Source organism: Tachysurus vachellii, chromosome 2, assembly GCF_030014155.1.
Source record: "Tachysurus vachellii isolate PV-2020 chromosome 2, HZAU_Pvac_v1, whole genome shotgun sequence".
Lineage (NCBI taxonomy): Eukaryota > Metazoa > Chordata > Actinopteri > Siluriformes > Bagridae > Tachysurus > Tachysurus vachellii.
Window position 1 is genome coordinate 28905224 of NC_083461.1, and position 23269 is coordinate 28928492.

Here is a 23269-nt window from a genome sequence, read left to right on the forward strand (position 1 = left end):
ATTTGTATTCGTTTATGCAATAATATAAATATTAACCTTTATTAGACACTCTATTGCTTATGTTTATGCTTATGTTAAACAAAATTAATAAAAAAAATCCGAAAGACAACTGCGCATGCGCAAAGTTCCAAAACCGCCACGCTGTTCAAACATAGTTTTATTTGTTGGCGGGAAACAAAAAAAGAACAAAATATCAGACTTTGTGACTGAAGAACTTGTTGAACTTCATTTTAGACGATGGTAGGTGTGATAGAAATGTTACCTTGTGTAGTTAGATCCGATTATATGGTGAATATGGCCATGTAAACATAGATGTTTGTTGTTGTTAGCCGGTTAGCTTGTTAAAAATAATATCAATAATAATTAGTATTATGTTTGCTATACAGTTAATATTATTATGATTCGGGTGAAATAAATTAAACTGTGATGAAATGTGGGGGAAACATTTCATCATGAACACTCTCTTTCATTATATGTGTCGTGATAGTGATTTATTAGGGGTGGTGGGTTTGTAGCTCAGTTCCCGTAGTGTAGTGGTTATCACGTTCGCCTAACACGCGAAAGGTCCTCGGTTCGAAACCGGGCGGGAACAAAAGTCACATCTTTTAATTGTAATTCTATAAAATACTACACACGTTTTATTAAAAAGCGTCTGTTAACTCTTTAATACATATACTGTATACAATTCCTAAAACTATATTTGCTTTAAATTCTGATATCTAATGCCTGTCGGACGGAGTTAATCGTTTTCATTTCTATAAACAGAATTATTTGTTTGAGCCAAAGTTTATTAGTGGTTTTAGTTAGGACACTTTTGGGTTTATGCGTTTACGGCGTATTTAGTTGCCGTGAGCCGGGTGATGAAACGATGGAGAGGTGTGAGATCGACAATCGTGACCTTTTTGATAGTAAACGCAATATTCATTACATTTGTTAGAATTCTAATATTTAAGTCTAGATGTCGTGCGTCTACTTTAACGTGACGATTCCGACTACCGTGGAGCGTGACGTCCAGCACAGACGTCCTCAAAAGCTGGTGGAAATGGGTTTTTTTGGAACCGTAAAAGGAATTCGTTAAATTTCTATACATCGTACTTTATATCAATATATTTAAATAGATTAGACACGCGTTTGTTTGACGTGTAAACAATTCGCTCGTGTAACAAATCGTGTTTTCACCGGCTGTGTTTTCTCCAAACAGTCGAAGAAGAAAGGCTTGAGTCTGGAAGAGAAACGAAGCCGTATGATGGAGATATTCTTTGAAACGGTAAGAAAGTGAGTCCATTACAGCTCACGTAAAGAACGGATCGATGTTCACGTCAAGGAAGCCTTAAAACAACAAGTGTTTCTTTCTTGAAATCTGCCCAAATGTAGACTTTATAATAGGCACAAATGTTATCTTGTGATTTTTGAGTGGAGTTCAGAGATCAGGAGTATATTTTAAAGTATCTATAATAACAATATTACCGTTGTTAAATCCACAACCATCCATCTTTGTCTTTGTCTCCAACAGAAAGACGTGTTTCAGCTAAAGGACATCGAAAAAATCGCCCCAAAAACCAAAGGAATCAGTGAGTAAAGTTCTAAAACTCATTGATGCCTGAAGAAAACATTTTTATGACGTCTGAATTAAGGACTTGTTCGGCCATTTCCATTATGACGTCTTGTGTGACAGTTGGCAGGATGACAAAAAAAATATATTTACAATTAAAAACTTTTTATTTTATTTGTTTATTATTATAATTTTTTTCAGCCCCCATGTCGGTGAAAGAAGTGCTGCAGAGCCTTGTAGATGACAACATGGTGGACTCGGAGAGAGTCGGAACCTCGAACTATTTCTGGTCTTTTCCCAGTAAAGCGCTTCACGCTCGCAAGCGCAAACAGGAAGATCTGGAGAAACTGGTGAGAAACATGCTGAGAAATTCATGCTTTACTAATAAGAGTGTGAAGGACAAACATGGGGACGTGATGCTGTTAGTAACTAAATGCTGAATAATTTATTCACTGTACATGTATATTATTGATCTTTCCTGCATTAGTCTGGCTATTTGTCCAAGAAAGAAATCTCCTGTTGCACTTTTAGATCCGTCCAGATTCGTTCCACGACACGAGACTTCACGAATGTGAAGAGATTTGGATGAAATTCAGTCGGATTTAAGACTCCGCTATTCCGGAGTCGAATTATTCAGATTTTTTTTTTTAAATTACAATTCCATGCGTAGACATTTATACCGAGCTGTATGTTTATTTATTATTTCTTATTACAGCCAGATTTAAAACTATACTTGATCTCTTTCTGCAGCACGAGGATGGAAAGCAGCGGAACGCGGCTCTACAGCAGGCCGTTAAAAAAGCCAAAGAGGGACGACAAGATACCGTAAGAGCTCCCTGTCTCATGCTCACACACATTCAGCTAGAATTAAGTGTATTATAATATAATCTACTGTTTTATATACTGTCACGTTCTGCAATATATAATGTTTATCAATAAGAAAGAAGAAATAATCATCATCGATGGATCAATATGTTGATGGATCAATATATTGTCAAAAAATCTAAAGAGATATATATGTGAAAAAGTAGAAAATCTCAATCTCTTGTGTGTTCAGGAGGAGAGAGCGGCTCTTCACAAGGAGCTCGCATCTCTGAGAGGGCAGAGAGAAGCCCTGTGTGCCGAACTGGAGAAATATAAAGAGTGTGATCCAGAAGTGGTGGAGGAAATGCGTGAGTACAGAACGCAGAACCGGTTCAGCACACGAGCACTCAGACCGTAAATATCTGTATTCACTGAGTTTATTGCATTTCCAGAGACCGATAGAATTGACAGCACCTTTCTAGCATGTATATTGTTTTTAGTCACATCATATGTCTTACCGTATGTATGCAGAAGCCTTGTCCCACCCTGCCTTCATAATCAAACAAAACACACACACACAATGTCAAGCACACGGATGATGTCATATCAGCTGCAGAAGTCGCACCCGTCTAACTTGCATGCAGGCGTGCACGAGATTTACTCTTTCTCTGCTTTTGCCATGGAGAAGCAAATTAACGTTCCTTTATATGCATACGAAACGTAAAAAAAAAAATCAATCCATAGTTTTGATGCTCATATATGGATTAATAATAGTTTGTGATTTAGTTTTGATGACATCATCTTGCAGTTCAGCTTCACATTAGAGTTTCTGTCCAATCAAATGTAGCGCATTGTCTGTTTATCACGTGTGGCTCTGACTTACTGTTCCAGCGGAAATTACTTAATTAAGGCATTTAACCTGTAAAAAACATTGATTTATCACAGTATCGATACTTTATGGATCATCACAGTTCCTAGTCTTTATGTTAATAGTCTTCAAAGATGAACAACATGTAATCAAAGCACTTAAGAATGGCCTAAATAATGTGAGTAATTTATTCTGTACTGCTTTGACTTTGACACGTTCCCCATGAGCGACAACGTAGTGGGCGTGTTTGTACAGGCATGCTTTTTTCCCCCCTCTATAGTTTCATCATGCAGTTAGAAGGAAAGCGATAACATTTACCGTAATGCACATGACTTTGTGCTTTTACTAATTACCGCCGTTTTGCTTGATGAAACAAGTTCATATGAGAAATGTCTCGCTTTACAATGACCCAGTTACAGGGTCTGGCATCAGTCATGCTCTATTTTATTAACTCTTCTGAACCAAAGATCAGATATAAACTGCAACCCGATATCACAAAGCTAAAAATATAAACCCATCACACGCCCACTTCATTTCGAAAGGGCCGTGACATGTCACGTTGATGCCACCAGTGTCTATAAACAACTTTAGAAGTAAGTCGGTGTAGGTTTTTCTACACAGATTAAACACACCTGAATTGTGTTTGACAGACAATGCCTCACTCCGCACCAGCACTCTATCGATCTGAGCTTCAGCGTGTCTCGACTTGTCCTCATCTAAAGCTCTGCACTAGAAACCCTAACGACCGACAACACCGTTACTGCAACCAAACAATACAAAACAATACCAGTGAGCTGTAATGAGATAATAATATAACATCTAGTCAAGAGGAAAAGCAGCAGGTCAGTCCGTTAGACCTGCAGAAATCTTCAAGGGGTCATGGATTATTTCTCTGTGATATTAGGATAAAATTAATATAATAAAGATGAATAGCTTACATTGTATGAATGAATTTGATTATTTTAAGCATTCACTTCCAGAAAGAGGCAAAATGATTATGTTGCCAATTGACAAAATGTATAGAAAAGATGATAAAGAAGATGATAAAGATTTTTATCTTTATAAATAATATTAAGATTTAAACATTTATTTTTATACGTAAAATGTTGACTTTTTATTGTTGTTTTCTTTTATCTGTCACAATAATAATAATTGCAATATTAATAATGATTAATAATAGTAATTACTATTAATAATAGTAATAAAAATTATATTAATATCAATAATAATAGTTACAATATTGATAATTAATAATAATTACAATATAAATAATTATCAATATTGTAATTATTATGATTGTGACAATGATTAATAATAATAATAATAATAATGACGATGATAATAATAATCATCATCATTATCATCGTCATTATTATTATTAATTATTATTATTATTGTTATTATTATTATTATTAAAAATTAAATACCATTTTTAAAGGCATTTTTAAATACAATTTTAAAGTTTTTCCGTTTTGCACCACACCATAAAGCACTTTGAGCTAAATTTTAAATGTGTGATTATTAAAAAATAAAACATTTAGAATAAAAAAGAGTAAAGAGAAAAGGAAATTATTTTCTTCAAAATATTAAGAGAAGTCCTGTAATAATAATGAATACAATAATAATAATAATAATAATAATAATTATTATTATTATTATTATTATTATTGAGCTTTAAAGCCTGTTCTAAACCCTAAATTTTGAGTACAGTGTAAAGAAAGTGTAGAATTTCAGTTGTGCTCGAGATGCACCAGAGCTCTGTGTTCACACATGAAGAAATCATTATCCTCTTCACAAAATCCTGCTTACTGCAGCTGCTCTTATTACTCTGTACACAGCGGACTTGTGCTCTTATAGTCATTATATTGTCATCATGGTTTTTTTTTCTATAGTGAGAACTGAGCAGACAGAATTTAAGAAGGATATGATTCTGTCTGGCACGAAAACATGCAGAGAAAATACAGAAAATGTGGTGAATGATATTTAATAGTATAAAATCAACACTAAATCTGCGCTGTGATGTGTTTCTGTAGGTAAAGAGAACGTCACAGCGAAGGAAGCCGTGTCAAGATGGACTGGTAAGTTTCAGCCGCAGGAAATAATATCCTGTGAAATGGTTTCCCAGTGACAATATCTAGATGCCCGATCACACCCGGACTGTAGAGAGACCAGAACACATGTTCGTTGTCTTTTTATCTACTCTGCACCGTTTATGTCAATGGTCCTGGGCTGTGTCCCAAATCCCTATACTTCTGAAGGAAATAGAATGAGAGAGTGCATGCTGTTATGTGCTATTACATAGACAGATAAGCGTTCAACAGTGACTGAAGATTTCTTAGTTACCATGACAACCAGATCTGTCTTACAATAGATGAGTTAGTGTGTATTAGAGAGTCTCGAAAATGCTGTGTCATCATTCCAAACACCATTTTGTGTTAAAACATAGACCTTGTTCTGAGCAAGCCGCTGCTTCATGGAAACTTTGGCATTATGCTCGGGGTCATTTGGGATCATGTTGGAATAAAAATTTACAACCTATTTTCAGAGGTTTTGCATATTTCATCAAATTAATTTCCAGAACCTCACAGTGCTTGAGTTCATCCATAAGCAACATCCCTGCAGCTTCATGCTGCCACCACCATGCTTCACTGTCAGTAATGCAGGGATAAAACAGACCCAAATGCAGGATAGCTAAAATAAACAGGGTTTATTAACTAAAAAACACAGAACAGGACAGAAACTAGGACACCGACTAGACAAGACAACGACAACAGAGGATTCACGCTGCTTAAGGCAACGTGGCTCGACTAAATACTAATAACAATTAGACACATGTAGAACAGGTGTGCAGAGGCGGGGAGGAAGAGACAAGGGCGGGGCAGACAAGTGACACAAAATATAAACAAAAGCATGTGGCCAAAGTCTGGGCTGAGTCCTCACATTCGCATTTAAGATGGTGTTGTTTTGGTGAGTGAGGCTGTGGTGACATTCATGCCAAATAGTTCTACTTTGGTTTTACAAAACCTTTTATACAAACTTTTATTTTTTAAAACTTTTTTAAAATCTTAAAATCCATAAACCTTGTAGGTCTGTCAAGATTGCTTTTTGGTTCCTGGTGGTGTGTCTTCTTTCCCATTCATCTAGTTTGGACGCTCTGATTTTGGCATACCGTTGGTCATGCCATGCACTTTCCACTTTTAAACAATGGACCTAACAGTGCTTTGGGGTATCTTCAATCCTTTGGAGACATTTTATATATATCTCAACCAATGCGTATCTACCCGCAATCTTGTCACATAGTTGTTTTTAGAGCCCACTGTGTAGATCCGCACACAGTAAACATCTGTTTTTTATTCAAACTACTGAATAGAAGTTAAATGCTGTGATTCCGCACAGATGTTGAGAAACAGTTAACTGACCTTGAAGACGTACACTTAGCAGACCAAGATATTGTAGATTTTTTAAATAAGGTTAGAAATGTGTTATTGTTGGCTTTTTTGCTTTAAGTACTGCATGTAGATTAGTTTAAAAATGTTGTAATGTAATTCACGATTAGACTTTAATTACTGCCTGTAAGTAATGGTTGTAATTTTGCAAGACTGGTTTCCCCTGAGGCTCTCAACTTGGCAAACACTTAAATTAAAGCTGCATTCCAATATTGTTTTTAACACACCCTTGTCGACCTGACCTTATTTCCATTTTCGGAGAAGCTCCGTCTCCACCCTAAGGGTTGTTTCATTACATTACTGTATCCCCACTGATGCCTGTTAGATGAGGTGGGATTGAGTCGATGTTGCTGCAGTAATAAACCGCTCAATATTTTAGAACAATAACATTAGATATTTAAGGCTGTTTTATTTATTAAATCAGTGACCCATCATGACATACGACAGGTTAATGAACAGATCCGACTCTGAGCAGATGTGTGTGAAGCAGACTGATTGTGTCCGATTTTTCTCTCCCAGAGTTAAGTGTAACATGAGTGACACACCTTACCAATCTTATCTTGTACTGTGAATCAACACAATTAATCGATTCCTTCTCCCTAGATAATGTGTTTGCTATCAAATCATGGGCCAAGAGAAAGTTCAGCATGGATGATAGTCAGCTGGATAAAGCCTTTGAGATTCCAGAAGACTTTGACTACCTGGATTGATCAAGTGTCCACACACAAACAAAACACACACCACGTAGTAAATATCCGGTATAAATTATTTGTTCAAATGCTATTCACATATATAATTATATGTAAATAAATCTTTAAAAAAAAAAAGTATTTTGTTGTTTCTGAAGAAAGGAAATGAGCTGTAAATACAAAGTGAGTTCTGTTTCTTTAGTAAATTTCAGACATTTTGCTCTGGAGCTACGAGGCTAATGTAGATTATAGCTGTAAGTTTATCACATGAGTTTTAACATACTTTATATTGCGTTCCATTGTTGGTCTAAGGAAAAAAAACAGGTTGAACTTCTGAGTTTAAAAGGCCTTAGAAATTAAATCTGGGTAAAACTTTTGCTAAAGTTTTGATTTTTTGCTGAACAAATGTTATCTGATTGCATGTAATATTTAATTTGTGTTATTTTTGTTTGATAATTTTTTTGCCTGTGTTCATTATTTTGGTTTCTAAATAAATCCTTTTTGTCTCCTGACTGAAACAGAGCCCTGGTGTACATTGTATATGAGATACAGTACAATGTGTGATGGCAGACAAACATCAATGCATATGAATCATAATATTTCAGATTTAATGAAAATGTGTGTCATAATTAGTGTATGAATGAGTCATAAACGTACACAGTTGCACAGCTTCATATGTTTGTCATTTGTGAGTCATACAGGAGGCTGTAAAGAGACTAAATATTATTTTTGAAAAGAAAAAAGCAATCAGACTGGAAAATACATTTTAATAAAGTGTTAAATAGTTTTGATAACCCACTGTGTTTTGGACTGCAGTGGGTGCACAGACTTAGCTACAAGGTTGCCAGGTTGGTCATTTCCAACCAGAATGCAAATTTTAATGCTAATTATAAACCTGAGTCTAGTTCATTATTCATAAAGTGAAATCATGTCATATATATATATATATATATATGTATATATATATATATATATATATATATACATATATATATATATATATATATACATATATATATATATATACATATATATATGTATATATATATATATATATATACGTATATATATATATACATATATATACGTATATATATATATATATATATATATATATATATATATATATATATATATATATATAAGATTCTGTCACTGAAATGATCAGTGTGTTCATCAAAAGTTAGCTACACTGAAGACCTCTTTTACATTCCAATTGGACTAAAAATAGTAAATATGATAGTGAATATGATCAACCCGGCAACTCAGGCGAATGACTAGTACTTGGTTACCAGGTTGGAGAAAAGCCCACAATTTATATTACTGTAACCAGTTTTAATCAAATTACAGTATAATGACTTATACTTATGTGTATTTTCATATATTTTATCCATTTACAGTTACACTTAATGCTTACTTTATAGCTTACTTTATAGCATCAGTTGTTCTACAGCGATAGTTTGTGTAAGCGTAGTATATCTTAATCTAGATAATTATATGCTAACTTTATCTATACTTTTAATTTGTTTTAATTAAAGTTGAGTTTCAATGAATGCATCAATTAAGCAATCAATAGATGCTAGAAATGCTGAATTAGCACTAATCTAATTTGTGTGGACTTTAAGTTAAAATAAAACTAGAATTGAATTATAGGATATAATAGGACAAAGTGTAAGGTTTAATAGAACAACATTAATTAAAACATTTGATTTAATTATAAATAAGCTATGGTGTTTATTCAGTAATATTTACCTGTTTATTTAACTATTTAGGTTACCATGGCAATAAATAAATAAATAAATAAATAAATAAATAAATAAATAAAAATATTATTTTATGCATTAAATGTCATATACTAAATTATTCTACACATTTTAACCTCTGTTTGAAGGGTTAAAAGGTTAAAAGTTTTATGTTTTAGAGTTTTAAAGTAAAAAAAATCCCAGATTAACATATTCTGGATTAAAGCTAACAGCTAATCTAATCTAATCTCATTGTTGTTGGTGCAAAATAGCTACATTTTGGACGTAAAACAATTGAAAACAATTGAATAAGTTTAAGAGAACATGAATAATGAATGAATTTAGCTTAAAGTGTAAATTAAATGTAAAGTGTTTTCATCTTAATGATGCTTTAAACAGTGCAACATTAGCTGATTATGCTATAAATGCTATATGCTAATTTATTCACGCGAGGTAAAAAAAAAACACCTTTATTTATTGTACATTATGTGAATAAAGTGTGTTAGTGTTAAAGATCTATGGTTTTATCAGCCATCTGGCAACCTTGGGAGGAAGAGAGAGAGAGAGAGAGAGAGAGAGAGAGAAGCCGTTTGGCTGTAAGCGTATTGAGAAACAGCGTTAGCCGTGCTAGCGCTGTTAGCTTAGTTAGCTTAGTTAGCATGGCGGCGCAGAGGGAGTCCCAACACGGAGCGTCGGGAATTAACGTCCTGCTTGGAGTTTTACACCTTTTATTACCGTTTATACAGCGTGGGGATGGTCAGCTAACAGGTCCGCACACTTTATATACTATACGTCTTGTTATTTCTTATTATTGTAAACAGCACAATGTCGGAAGAGGGAGAAAAAATAAAGAGCTCCATCTGACAAGCAGCCAAAGGCTCTTCTCTTCTCCTCTCTTCTCTTCTCCTCTCTTCTCTTCTTTTCTCCTCTCTTCTCTTTTCTCCTCTATTCTCTTCTCCTCTTCTCTTCTCCACTTCTCCTCTTCTCTTCTTTTCTTCTCTTCTCTCTTATCTTCTCATATTAAATATGTGACAGTCTTTGTTAATTTTAATTGAATCTACGTTAAAATCTGCTTGATGTTACTGTGTGTATATTTTTGAGCAAGGCTCCGTTTTTGGCTCCATTTCCTGTGTCAATATGCAACAAAATAAAAAGCTCAAGCGTCAGAAGAAACTTCACTGCGAGAACTGCAGAGTCACATCTGTGTGTGTGTGTGTGTGTGTGTGTGTGTGTGGCATAAATGGTATTTTTATGATGGTTTAGACAAAAAAATTATGCATTATATGAACTGCTTTTGTTCAGTGTTAGAAGAGACAGCAATGATGTGTGTGTGTGAGAGTGCGTGCAAGAATTTGTATGAGTGAGAGTGTGTATGAGAGAGAGTGTGTGTGTGTGTGAGAGAGTGCGAGAGTGTGTGTGTGTGTGTGAGAGAGTGCGAGAGTGTGTGTGTGAAAGAACGTGCGAGAGTGTGTATAAGTGAGAGTGTGTGTGAGAGCAAGAGAGTGTGTGTGTGAGAGAGAGAGCGAGAGTGTATGTGAGAGAGAGAGTGTGAGAGAGCATGTGAGAGTGTGTATGAGTGAGAGAGAGTGTGTGTGAGAGAGAGTGCGAGAGTGTGTGTGTGTGTGTGAATGAGAGTGTGTGTGTGAGTAAGAGAGAGAGAGAGAGAGTGTGTGAGAGAGCATGCGAGAGTGTGTATGAGTGAGAGTGTGTGAGTCAGTGTGTATGTGAAAGAGAGAGAGAGTGTGTATGTGAGAGTGAGTGAGTGTGTATGTGAGTTTTGCAGTCTTATAATGTCTTCAGATTGTTTTGTGCTATATATTTACACACATTATTACAGTTTAAGTCATAACCTAACTTTTAAAACTAATATTATTTTCTTTTTCTCATTAAAACCTAAGAACTGAGTCACATGTCCAGTGTTGTGGAGGTCTGGCAAGCCGAAGATGCAGATTTCCTATTTCCATCGCAGGTTTGTCACCCCGCACTCATACACACACACACACACACACACACACACACACACACGTATTTAAAATTCTGTATAATTCTGTATCATTTCTTCAGTGATGCTGGGATTTTAACTATATAGTGTAGGATATATTTTTGCTAGATGCTAGAAATGTTATCAGGTTAACTAATAAATAATAGGAAACAGTAATACTTTTTGACAGCTTGTCAATCAAAAGAAAGGCCAAACCCCCTTTCACTTCGATACGTGACATCATGGTACAAGTCTATAAGCTGCAAAAAACTCAAAAGCTTTTTGTTTTTTTTTCCTCCAGAGATCAGTGAGTTTAAGAACCTAGCATTGGTCTTGAGTTATCGTGACGTGATCATGTTTGTGCTATAAAACACAATGAGGTTCCATGAGGTTGTGCTGTTGTTGGAAAATAATCATTGGTACAATGTGATGAAGGCAAAGTTGATATGTTTCCTATAGATAAAGTGATTTATTTCTCATCTTTATCGCATCAGTTTCTGTTAGTTTTGTTTTGGCTTTGTGGAACAGCAACAAATTGTTTCCTGTTATTTTTTTCTCTTAATAAAGTCACATGTTAACAAGAAATTAAAGATTGTTCTGGAAATTTTGGTCACGATTGTTAGAAAGCAGCGAAACTGGAGACTCCTTTCTTAAACGTTACACAAATGCTTCATCACAGGAGACGTCATGATTAAATGCGTTCTCTCCGATTACGTTGTGCGTCTGTTCGGCTGCTGTCGGACCAATCGGATTTGAGAATTCGGCTCGAGGAATCGCCAAAAGAAAGTTCCTGTTGCGAGAAATAAACAGTTTTTTTATTTGTTTTTTTGTTTGTTTTTGTAATTAATTCAAATCCAGAGACATAATATGCAGACAAGCTTCTACTCGGGCACTTAAACAAAAATAACTTAAATTCTGTTTATGCCGGTTTTTTTCACAGATTTCACATAGATTTCCCAATCTGTTCTCTTTAGGTTGTTGTAATCACAGTATTTCCTGCTTTGAGAGAGCCTTATTTGGGTAAAGGATTAAATATAATATGCAAATGAGGCGTCTGATCAATAATCGAGGTAAAGTTCCTCTTGTGTTGTTGAATCCGATCACAAACTCTCGACAACGGCGTATATTCGGGGCGTGTGTGTGCATTGTGTGTTGTTCTGTGTGTATTGATGTCGGTTGACTTTGTTGTTGTATCTGTGGTGTGTGTTTATAAAGCGTGTGATGTGTCGCCGTTGTGTTTGTGTTGTGGATTTGGGATCGACCGCACCGAGGCGTGATGGAAATTTCCCTTTTTAATTATACTGTCGTTTGCGGTATGTTTTTTTGTTTTGTTTTATTTTTTTTTTTTGTTTTTTTTTTGGTAGTAGTCGTTTTTCCAGTTGAACCTGAAGGCATTGTTGTGTTGTGACCGAGTTGTCAGAGCGCTGAGTTGTGTTTTTTCTCTAATAAAACGTTTCTCACGTTTCAATTCTGATCGTTTTGATTGTTAATTTTGCTTAATTTATTTATAGACTGAAATACATTTACAAATACATAGTGTCTTGTTTAACAGTGTTCAGGATTATTGAACTTTATTCCTTTATTACTATTTTTATTGTTATTGTTATTATATTTCATTTTAATTAATAATGACTTAAACTGAAAACTAATATTAGTTGTATAATATTTGGATGAAAAATAAATGGATAAAATAATAATTTTTAAAGGCATTTATTTATTTGGATTTAAACAGATGGTGAACAATCAGAAATGGCTATTTGTTTGTTTGTTTGTTTATTTATTTATTTATTTTGTATTAAATATTACATTTATTTTCTTTGTCTTTTTACTATTACTGTGTTTATTTGTTTTTGTATTTTATGAGGGTGAGTCACTTTTAAAATACAAGTGTGTGTGTGTGTGGGAGGTCGGTGGTTTGTGAAAAGAAAACAGAAGTGTTCTATTGTAACTGTAAAGGAGAAGTGAGATTTCCATTTTCTTATTAACTTCATTACTGCTGCTGCTCACTGATGTCACTTTCTCAGTCAGGCTTATGACAGCTTATAAATGTATTATAACAGAGAAATGGTTTCAGTTTCTTCTTCTGGGCCTGTGGTTCTTTACACATTACAGGAGTGTAACTTTACACTTTACACATTACAGGAGTGTAACTTTACACTTTACACATTACAGGAGTGTAACTTTACACTTTACACATTACAGGAGTGTAACTTTACACTTTACACATTACAGGAGTGTAACTTTACACTTTACACATTACAGGAGTGTAACTTTACACTTTACACATTACAGGAGTGTAACTTTACACTTTACACATTACAGGAGTGTAACTTTACACTTTACACATTACAGGAGTGTAACTTTACACTTTACACATTACAGGAGTGTAACTTTGCAGTAAATCCAGACGTTTTGTGTCTCACGTAGGTTTGTGTACGATCATTTCATTTTGTGAGTAATTCCAGTTTGGGGTGTGTGTTTGTGTATATGTGTGTGTGTGTGTCTTATAGGCAGTGGAAGAGCGGAGCCCAGAGAATCTCCCTCAGGAGGACAGGTGAGTGTGTCACAATATAAACACACACATACAATATATACATTACACACACACATGTGCACACAGTCTCTTCATTCACACTTTATTAAGTGTTTATATCACAATAATGAGCATTTAGTGTAGTATTTAAAACCTATCCACCAGAGATATTCAACCTGGAGGGACTGAAGGAGAGGAGAAAGGGATAACAGAGAGCAGAGGATGAGAAGACAATATGGAAGAGGGGGAAAAGTGGAGAAAGGGGGTGGGGGCTCAGAATATGAGAAGTAAACATGTGTGTAGGAGAGAAATAGGAAGACAAGACGATGATGTATGTCCAGGACACGTAGTGAGACTTGAGGAAGTGAAGGAGAGGAAGAAGGAAGACGAAACATAAGTAGAAGGCGAGGAGCGGAAGATGTGTCGAACAAAGACAAGGAAAGAAGAGCAATCAGGACACGATTTCAGGATGAATGATAAAAAGAGGAAAGGAAGGAAGGAAAGAGAGAAGAGAGGAGCGAAGAAAGAACATGAAGACAAAAAGATGATGAGGAAAACAGAAGAGAAACTGGAGAGGCAGGAAAAGAATAAAGGAGAGAAGAAAATATGGGAGGAGAAGTGAGTGAGTGTGTGTGGATGAAATACACATCATGTGTCGTCTTCTGAGATTTATTAGAGCGAGAGAGGGAGAGAGAAAGAGAGACAGAAAGAGAGACAGAGAGAGAGAGAGCTCAGAGTTCATGGTGTGTGGAATATGAATATTCACGAGCTCATTGATATTCACAAATATTGATTTCTTATTGAGGTTTATTTAAAATTTCTGTTATTTTCTCACCGTTCTTTGTTTGTATCATCATAACTGGTAGCTTTAATGGATATTTATTACTTTAACTGTCATCTTTTGTGCAAGTTTCTTCAGCCTGTGAGCAACAGCATGTTTGTGATCCTGGCATAAAGGGATCATGCTATTTATAGGCTGTATGAGTAGACATTTAATTTCTTAGTTTGTATTGTTTACTAACAGACTTGGCATGGTAGAGTTTAATCTGTGTGTGTCTGTATGTATGTATGTGTGTGTGTGTGTGTGTGTGTGTGTGTGTGTGTGTGTGTGTTCAGCTGTGTTTTTACATTTCTTTGTCACTGCCGCTGCTGGTTAGCATCAGTTAATGGAAAAGTGTTGAACGCTGTGTGTAACACTGTACCTAAAATGGGCATACATGCCCTGTGTGTGTGTGTGTGTGTTTAGTGGCACTGTATTGTGATAGAAGCTGTGTGTTGAGAGTCATAGGTAGAACACAAATCCACATAAACATTATGATTGGTGCACTGTGGGCGTGTCCCAAACCACACGCCCTGTTCAATGTTCACTCCACATAAACATTGTGATTGGTGCACCGTGGGCGTGTCCCAAACCACACGCCCTGTTTATGATTGGTGCACTGTGGGCATGTCCCAAACCACATGCCCTGTCCATTGTTCACTCCACATAAACATTGTGATTGGTGCACCGTGGGCGTGTCCCAAACCACACGCCCTGTTTATGATTGGTGTACTGTGGGCATGTCCCAAACCACATGCCCTGTCCATTGTTCACTCCACATAAACATTGTGATTGGTACACCGTGGGTGTGTCCAAAACCACACGCCCTGTTCACTGTACACTCCACATAAACAGTATGATTTGTGCACTGTGAGCTTGTCCCACACTATACGCCTTGTTTACGATTGGTGCACTGTGGGCGTGTCCCAAACCACACGCCCTGTTCAATGTACACTCCACATAAACATTATGATTGGTGCACTGTGGGTGTGTCCTGGTACACTGTGGGTGTGTCCCAAGCCACACGCCTTGTTTACGATTGGTGCACTGTGGGCGTGTCCCAAACCACACGCCCTGTTCAATGTACACTCCACATAAAGATTATGATTGGTGCACTGTGGGTGTGTCCTGGTGCACTGTGGGTGTGTCCCAAGCCACACGCCTTGTTTACGATTGGTGCACTGTGGGCGTGTCCCAAACCACACGCCCTGTTTGATGTACACTCCACATAAAGATTATGATTGGTGCACTGTGGGTGTGTCCTGGTGCACTGTGGGTGTGTCCCAAGCCACACGCCCTGTTCACTGTACACTCCACATAAACATTATGATTGGTGCACTGTGGGCGTGTCCCAAGCCACACGCCCTGTTCACTGTACACTCCACATAAACATTATGATTGGTGCACTGTGGGCGTGTCCCAAGCCGCACGCCCTGTTTACGATTGGTGCACCGTGGGCGTGTCCCAAATACACACACTCTTCAGTACAAAGACTACATAAACAACCTGTGTCCCAAACTGCATAAGCTGTTTACTACACATACCACATAAACACTGTAATATATGGATGTGTTTCAAACCACAGATTGTAAACACTTCATAAGCAGCATAAATACTGTCAGGACTGAACAAAACAACACACAGTATTCACTACACAGGTCACTGATCTATTGTGGGCGTGTCCTAAACTCACAAACCGTGTTCCTTACTTAATACAGAGCAGAAATATTCACATTTGTGGGTGTGACCAAAACCACACAGCGTTTTCACTGCATAGGTCACACATCTTCATGTGTCATGGTGCATTATGGGTAATTTGTATGGGACAGTAAGCTGTTTTTTGGCTGTTTTGCACCGTGTTATTTTGTTTGTCTGAAGTGTCCCAGAATATATTGATCAGTGTGTGGCTTGAGATGTAAAGGTTACTAGGTGCATGTGTCTCTCACTCTGTGTGTGTGTGTGTGTGTGTGTGTGTGTGTGTGTGTGTGTGTGTGTGTGTGTGTGTGTGTGTGTGTGTGTGGTGACCTTTGTGCAACCAAAAGAATCGTTACTTTCACTTTTGTCATTCTGCCCACTTCCTCTGCAGACACACACACACACACACAGATATGTGCATATGCGCACGTTCTTATACATATATAGACATGCACACAATGGTACGTATACCACAAACACACACTTTATATATAGATGCACACATGCAGGTTCAGAGAAGTCCCTAGTCTGTACTGCATGCCTACACACACTCAGTTATATAGATACACATCTAAGACATCAAATGGCAGCATAAAACAGGGCTTTACACACACACAGACAAACACACACACCTACACACTCTCACACACACTCTTACACACTGTACTGTAAAAATTTACATAAAACAGGTTCAGTCCCATACAGAGTGGGGAAACTGTCTTAGCTCAGCCCTGCCCCCATATTTCGCTCTTGTTCTCTTATACACACACACACACAGAGCGAGAGAGAGAGATTGAGAGAGAGAGAGAGAGAGAGAGAGTTAGTAAGTAAGTGGTGTGCTTGTGCAGGTTTCACTCTGGGAATTCACTGTTTTAAATGACACATTAAAACACATGTGTCTGCTACAGAAATCTTACAAATCTGAGAGTCAGAGCATGAACATGCACATTCAATGTTCTGGTAAATCCCTCTCTCTCTCTCACACACACACACACACACACACACACACACACACACACACACATGCACTCGACACCTGAGTGCAGTTTAAATGCTGGTTTCTGCCCGAATGCAAAATAATATTAAACCAGATTTTCCTGAAGTTTTAGAGGCTTGTAGTGTTTGAGCCCTAAAGATATGTTGAGTTCTTCATTTCAACAAAGCATCTCAGAATCGAGTTCTACACACTTCTATTCAGTTTGACAGGTTTGCAACTTTGAGTTAATTTCCAAAAAAGTTCTGAAGTTTTGTTGCTCTTAAAAAAAAAAAACTTCTAAATTCAACTTAACAGTGTGTAAAGTTAAGTCGAGTAATTCTGAGGTCTGTTGAGATCTGAGTGTGGGTTAAAAGAAGGTGAATTAAACTGCGTTTGTGTGTGTGTGTGCGTGCGCGTGTGTGTGTGTGAGAGAGAGATTCACACAGATGCTGAACTCACCCTTTACCTCACTTATGATTATTTAAATCTGCTTTGACTTTCAAATTACACCCAAAGTTTTAGAGCCTTGTGGTTGGAAACTGCACCGCCTGCTTCACCCTGCGTCCATAACAAACAAGTCGCTTACTTCACTCACAGCTCGTCATCCATCTTGTCCAACAATGTAGCTTAGAGGGTTTTGTTTTTGTTCCTCGGTGCCTGCTAGAATTTTCTTGGTTGGCAATTTTGTGCTAAATCCCGTGCAGGTTTCTGACTGACCGTGTCATGCACAAGTTCCACAGAGCTGAGAAAATCTTACTTCAGTTCAGCAGTAACATGCGTTTGTGTCGCATGAGTTTTTGTTGTAAAATCCACCTTACAAATAATCTATAATATCTTGAACTCTCAAGTTTTTTTCCCCCTCTGTTTTGTCATCTGTTCTCTTCCTTATGTTTGTTTATTTATGGGAACGTCTCGTACTTGAGCGTGACCGGTGGTACATGTAAAAGATTGCTGTAATTGCTGAGAATGTAGCTACACTGAAGCTAAAATCGGCGAACGAGGTATGAGGTAATCTGTGTTAATGAAAAGAAATGATCTGGCTGATGATTCGTTCGACTTTTTTTTTTTTTTTCTCCTCATGTCCGACGGCATGGAATCAGATGCCTGTTTATTGAAAATGAGAAGATGTTAGCTAGAGGTGTCTTAATTGCTGGTGACCTTTGTATTTTCACATCACACATTGTGTATATGGCTTGCAAAGGTGTGTGTGTGAGTGAGAGATGTAACCTGCAGGCTGCTTCGCATAAGCCTTTTGGGGTTTGCTACTTACTCAGCGTACAATCAATACACTGCACAGTTCGAGCCGTGAGGTCGTTTAAACACACACGATGAACAAGCCGCGCTTTCATAAACCTCATTATGAAAATTTATCTAAAACAATAACGTTTTGTTCCGCTGTTTTAAACGCACTACAGATAAACACTTCTTGTAACCCGTCGCGTTTACCGTAACGGGGGTTTCGTTATGCATGTCGCTCTCATCCTTAGGTTAGCCTTTGGTCTACAGGAAACGATGTCACACACAGGAAGTGGAAGACGTCTTGATGATTTCTCAAGACAGCGTTTGTGTGAACTTCTCACCGCAGCGCTAATGACTATAATCAGAATCCTGTTATATAATTCATCTCCGTATTGTCCTATTGGTGTGTTTTTGGGTTATTTTGTATCGGGCGTGTCCAAGGAGATTAAAATCATCTAAATATAAATTCTTTTCTAACAAACATAGCAAAAGGTATTAGGTTAGGTGTGTGTGTGTGTATATGCATTATTTTTCTGTCATTTTAAATGGTCAGCATGGGTTAGATGTGTATTGGTGCAAAGTTTCACACCTCCTGCTCAGCTATGTTCTTTCATGCCTCTCTGTTTAGTGCCAAGCCTGTAAATAGCAGCCACACACATACACACACACACGCTTACTGTTTACCTGCAACTTCCCAGTGCACAGCTATGTTGAACTTCACATATTTTCTGAAATATTTTGCATATTTTTTCTTTGCTCTCTTAATAACAATCAGACACAGGATTTATTACTGCTGCGCACTTACGTATTCACCATGGATACGATGTTTTAGCAGTCGTAGGAACGTTACCGCTAACAAGCGCATGACAACTAGCATGATCAGAAATAAGTTAATTAGCTATGAGGAAAAAGTATCAGTGTTGCTACGGGGAGTCTTTCTTCCCACACTCCACTTTTATTGGAGTCACTTTCCTGATCCTTCTTCAGTTATCAGTTAACGTGCAACTTCTCCATCATGTTCTGTGCGTTGCGATTTATTTACATACTTCGATATCTTCTCACCATTATTGAATGTCTCTCGCTCTCTCGTGTAAAGTTGAAATTCATCTCATTTTTGCTGCATGCAGCTTGTTTTTGGCCCTGAAGCTATTTCAGCTCGTCTCGGGCATGTTGGAGCAGAGACTTTGATACGTTAACACTTTCAAACGCACTCTATACTGTGTGTGCTGAGGAAAAAACACACACACACAACAGTGTCGATATTGTCAACAATAAGCTTTGAGAGAAAGTGTGGTTCTGATTTCTGGCATAAAACCTAAAGTTCTGCTTTATTCTTTATTTGCTTTATCTGCTTTATATCATTGAGTTCAACGATAATCGTTAAAATTTTTTCCTCTGCTGTTTTGTCTTGTCCTGTTTCTCTGAGCTAAAAGACGTTCTTCCGGTCTAGCTAGTGTCTTCATTTTTGTTTGACATGTCACGTTTATTGGTCTGTCATGTTAGCAGTTAGAGCCGGAGAGTTATCTCTACCACTGTTCCACTCGGTTTTGTCAGCGTTTCACATCACAGCTTGTTTTCTAAAATGTACTTTGCTTCTTCTGGCCTGGAATCAAGAGCCCCAGCGCCGACTTGATCTTCGAACGTATGTGCACACCATCAGCTGTAAACAGCCTGCAGTGCCAATCTAAGCCCTGAAAAATATTTAAATGAACGTTCCAGCTCAGTTTACATGAGCGTATAAGTGTTTAGAGTCCAGACACTGCTACTTACCAGCCTAATAAATAACCAAACAATGCATACTAACATACCAAATAATGAGAAGCTGCACAGTACTTAATAGTCCAGAGGCTTACACTTTCATACTAGCATAATAAATAGTATAAAACTGAACCCTACTACACTAAAAGCATATGAATTTATCTTAAAGTCTACTGTAAAGTCTACTGCACTTCACCACAAGAGAGAAACGTCAAATAACCTATGACAGTCATGTTGGGAAGACAGGAAGAGACGTATCTATCTGCTGGCAGTATAATCAGCAGAAGAGAGCAGCTGTGTGAGCTGTCTGTCAACAAGGCCTGATCATTTTCCACCACTGCAAACACACACAAACACTTTCTATGTGTGGGCGTAGAGTGTGAATTTCTGTCACTCTAGACATATTTAGGTTGAGAGAAAAACTGTAATTTAAGGTCATGCTCTTCTTCCTGGTTTGCATTTTAGTACTATAACAAGTTCATGCTTCGGCTAGCGCATGTGCACGCACACACACGCGCGTACACACACACACACTTGCACACACACATACACACACACATACACACACACGCACACATGCATGTAGTATATATTCCCATAGTATTAAAGTACTAAATGTTAAACTCCTGGACTTTTTTTCATACTAAACACATCACATACTGACGCGTCCCCGGTTTCACGTAGCTGTATTAAATAGTCCAGATAATCAGATAACATAAACTTGACGTGTCAATACACACACTTCCTCTTGTCTGGTGACTTCCTGTTCCACTTTTAATGCCTGCTATTATGTACAGTGGTTGTAGTTCTGACCTATTTGCCATCCTTTGTGACATTCTGTATTAGCATTCGGGTCGAGTGCAAGTGAAATTAAAAGACGGATCAGAAGACATCATCAGAACGTGTGAATTTTTACATATTAGCCTAATTACATTTACGTCAATTAAAGTGCAGGACTGGTGCTGCGATGGTTTGTTACCGTGACCTCAGAGATTGGACCTGTGATCTGATTGGTTAACAGTAGAGGAGTTTGTTGGGTTAGAACTGGTGTACATCATCAGTTCAGGAGGTGAGAGGCTTCTCACCTGGGTCTGATTTATTACAGTATAATTGAGGGAAGGTTTTGCTGCCTGTTTGGTTACACACATCTTTATGCTAACAAACTGGTCTGATTGACGGCTCTGGTCTGTTGAAGGTGTTGTGATCAGTTATTATAATTGTTTTGTGATGAATTATGCTGTCGTTGTTAATGTTGAGGGCGTGATTGGTTTCTCTGATGTGAAGATTTTAAGGAGAATCATGTGAGATCGCTTTTAATTCCAACTAACTTAAATAGAACCGTGGTAAGGTTTTGGTCTAACTACACGGAGATAAACAAGTCCATGAATAAATCAGCAAATTCCTGTGTTTTGTCGTTTGTCTGCAGTGTGTTTGAGAGACAGAAACTGCTCTGCAGTGTGTAGGTGGGGTGGAGCCAGAGGCAGCGGCCGATAAGCAGAGTTGTGTAACAGGCAGGACGACTGGCTCACAGATACACGGCATAATTTCAGTAGCTGTGAAAAACTCATGCGGTTACCGTCACCGCCCCGACTGTCCCCAGCGCCGCCTTAACCAGAAGCCGCTTCTGCTCCTTACCTAGGCGTTTATCACGTCCGTCTCCTGTCGTTTCATCTCGTTATTCTGTTGCCATGCGCTCACGTGCCGCGAGTTTGCGTGTGTGTCAAGAAATTGTGATGAAGTGATAAAGTCTGGGCATATAACCTTTGTTTGAGGCTACAGTCCAGCATGAGTCTGGTGTTAAAAGATAAATACGATCGGTGCAGAAGCAGTCGGCTGTTTTTCACACTCGCAGGTTCGATTAAGACACACACAGACAGACACAGACACACACTCACACACTCACAGACACACACTCACAGACACACACACAGACAGACACAGACACACACACTCACACACACACACACACACACTCACAGACACACACTCACAGACACACACTCACAGACACACACACAGACACACACACACAGACACACACAGACACATAGACAAACACACACAGACACAGACACGCACACACATGTAGGGATTTACCAAAGACCTAAAGACTAATCTTACCTAATGCACCTTTATGTATCGTGCTGTGCAAAAGTCTCGTTTTAATCTCCGTTAAAAATAAAGTTAACAAAATAAACTTCTTTCATCAGGAGTTTTAAACGAGTCCTGGCTGCGAAACATGACTGTATTTATATCTCTGTGTCGGTCTTATTAATATCAGTATGATTTTTGTTTTTTCCTCTCTTTCTTCTAGTTCCTCATTTTACGTGCGGGACACCGGGAGACCCGTCCACTTCCAACCGTCCACGCTGGACTTTGGCACTCAGTAAGTGACGTTTTTATAGTTTCATTCTAAATTTAAACAACTTCTCTCTCTCTCACTCACTCACACACACACACACACACACACACACTCGCACACGCGCACACACACACACTCACACTCACTCACACACACTCACACTCACTCACACACACTCACTCACACACACACACACACACACTCTCACATTCACACACACACACACACTCACTCACTCACACACACACACACACACACACACACACACACAGAAGCTTTATTTACAGATACACATTGTACAGTACAGACATGTGCCACACCCTGTCCACTACATGGTGTGCTCTTCTTTTTGGGACTCTGCAATTTTTAAGTTGTGCCTCAAATCACAGTGGCGTACTTATAAATTCCCATAATGCACCACACTAGATAGTGTCCAAGCAACGCTACCTATTAGCATGTGGGTTGTGTAATTTGGGGTGTAGCTTCCACAGTGGCGTCCACTGATGATGGTGTTTAAGTGTTTTGTTTGAGATGCACACACGGTGGACCGGTTGCTGTGGTTCAATACCTGCTACGATTTTTGACATTTTATGTATTATCACTGAGATCATAAATATTGGCACTCTTGACAACAGGCCAAGGCAGTTTATTCTGTGAGTTTTCTGCATTTCATTCCTCGTCATCGCATTAAAATCCACAAGACTGAACACTTTGTCATCTTACCGAAGTTGTTCCGAATACATGGAATTTTTTCCCACAGCTGAGTGAGGATCATGACTTACCCTTTGAGCTCAAAAAAAGACC

General features: G+C 37.8%; 2 protein-coding genes and 1 non-coding gene across 4 annotated transcripts in view; all 3 read left to right on the forward strand.

Moving 5' to 3' along the window:
• Positions 1–106: 106 nt before the first annotated feature.
• mnd1 (meiotic nuclear divisions 1 homolog (S. cerevisiae)) lies at positions 107–7877 on the forward strand. Its single transcript, XM_060891806.1, has 8 exons — positions 107–240; positions 1202–1267; positions 1514–1571; positions 1754–1902; positions 2303–2377; positions 2610–2724; positions 5258–5302; positions 7274–7877. Exons 1-8 carry the CDS (start codon positions 238–240, stop codon positions 7378–7380), a joined length of 618 nt encoding a protein of 205 aa, XP_060747789.1. The 5' UTR covers positions 107–237; the 3' UTR covers positions 7381–7877.
• Positions 520–592, forward strand: trnav-aac (transfer RNA valine (anticodon AAC)). Its single transcript has one exon. It is a non-coding gene; the product is annotated as a tRNA-Val (tRNA).
• A 1797-nt stretch (positions 7878–9674) lies between the features above and the next one.
• tmem131l (transmembrane 131 like) overlaps positions 9675–23269 on the forward strand; it is a 31481-nt gene continuing 17886 nt past the window's right edge. The window contains exons 1-4 of one of the 2 annotated variants that reach the window (XM_060864187.1): positions 9675–9869; positions 11000–11070; positions 13593–13636; positions 22418–22489. In XM_060864187.1, coding sequence (XP_060720170.1) covers positions 9761–9869; positions 11000–11070; positions 13593–13636; positions 22418–22489 — 296 coding nt within the window. In that variant the 5' untranslated portion in view covers positions 9675–9760. The remainder of the gene's footprint in view (positions 9870–10999; positions 11071–13592; positions 13637–22417; positions 22490–23269) is intronic. The other variant, XM_060864186.1, reaches the window with a different exon arrangement.

Bases quoted from the DNA above. Each gene is read 5' to 3' on its own strand.
- mnd1 (XM_060891806.1), top strand. The intron at 2,725-5,257 runs GTGAGTACAGAA...GTGTTTCTGTAG, and splicing joins AGAAGTGGTGGAGGAAATGC to GTAAAGAGAACGTCACAGCG. The intron at 5,303-7,273 runs GTAAGTTTCAGC...CCTTCTCCCTAG, and splicing joins AGCCGTGTCAAGATGGACTG to ATAATGTGTTTGCTATCAAA.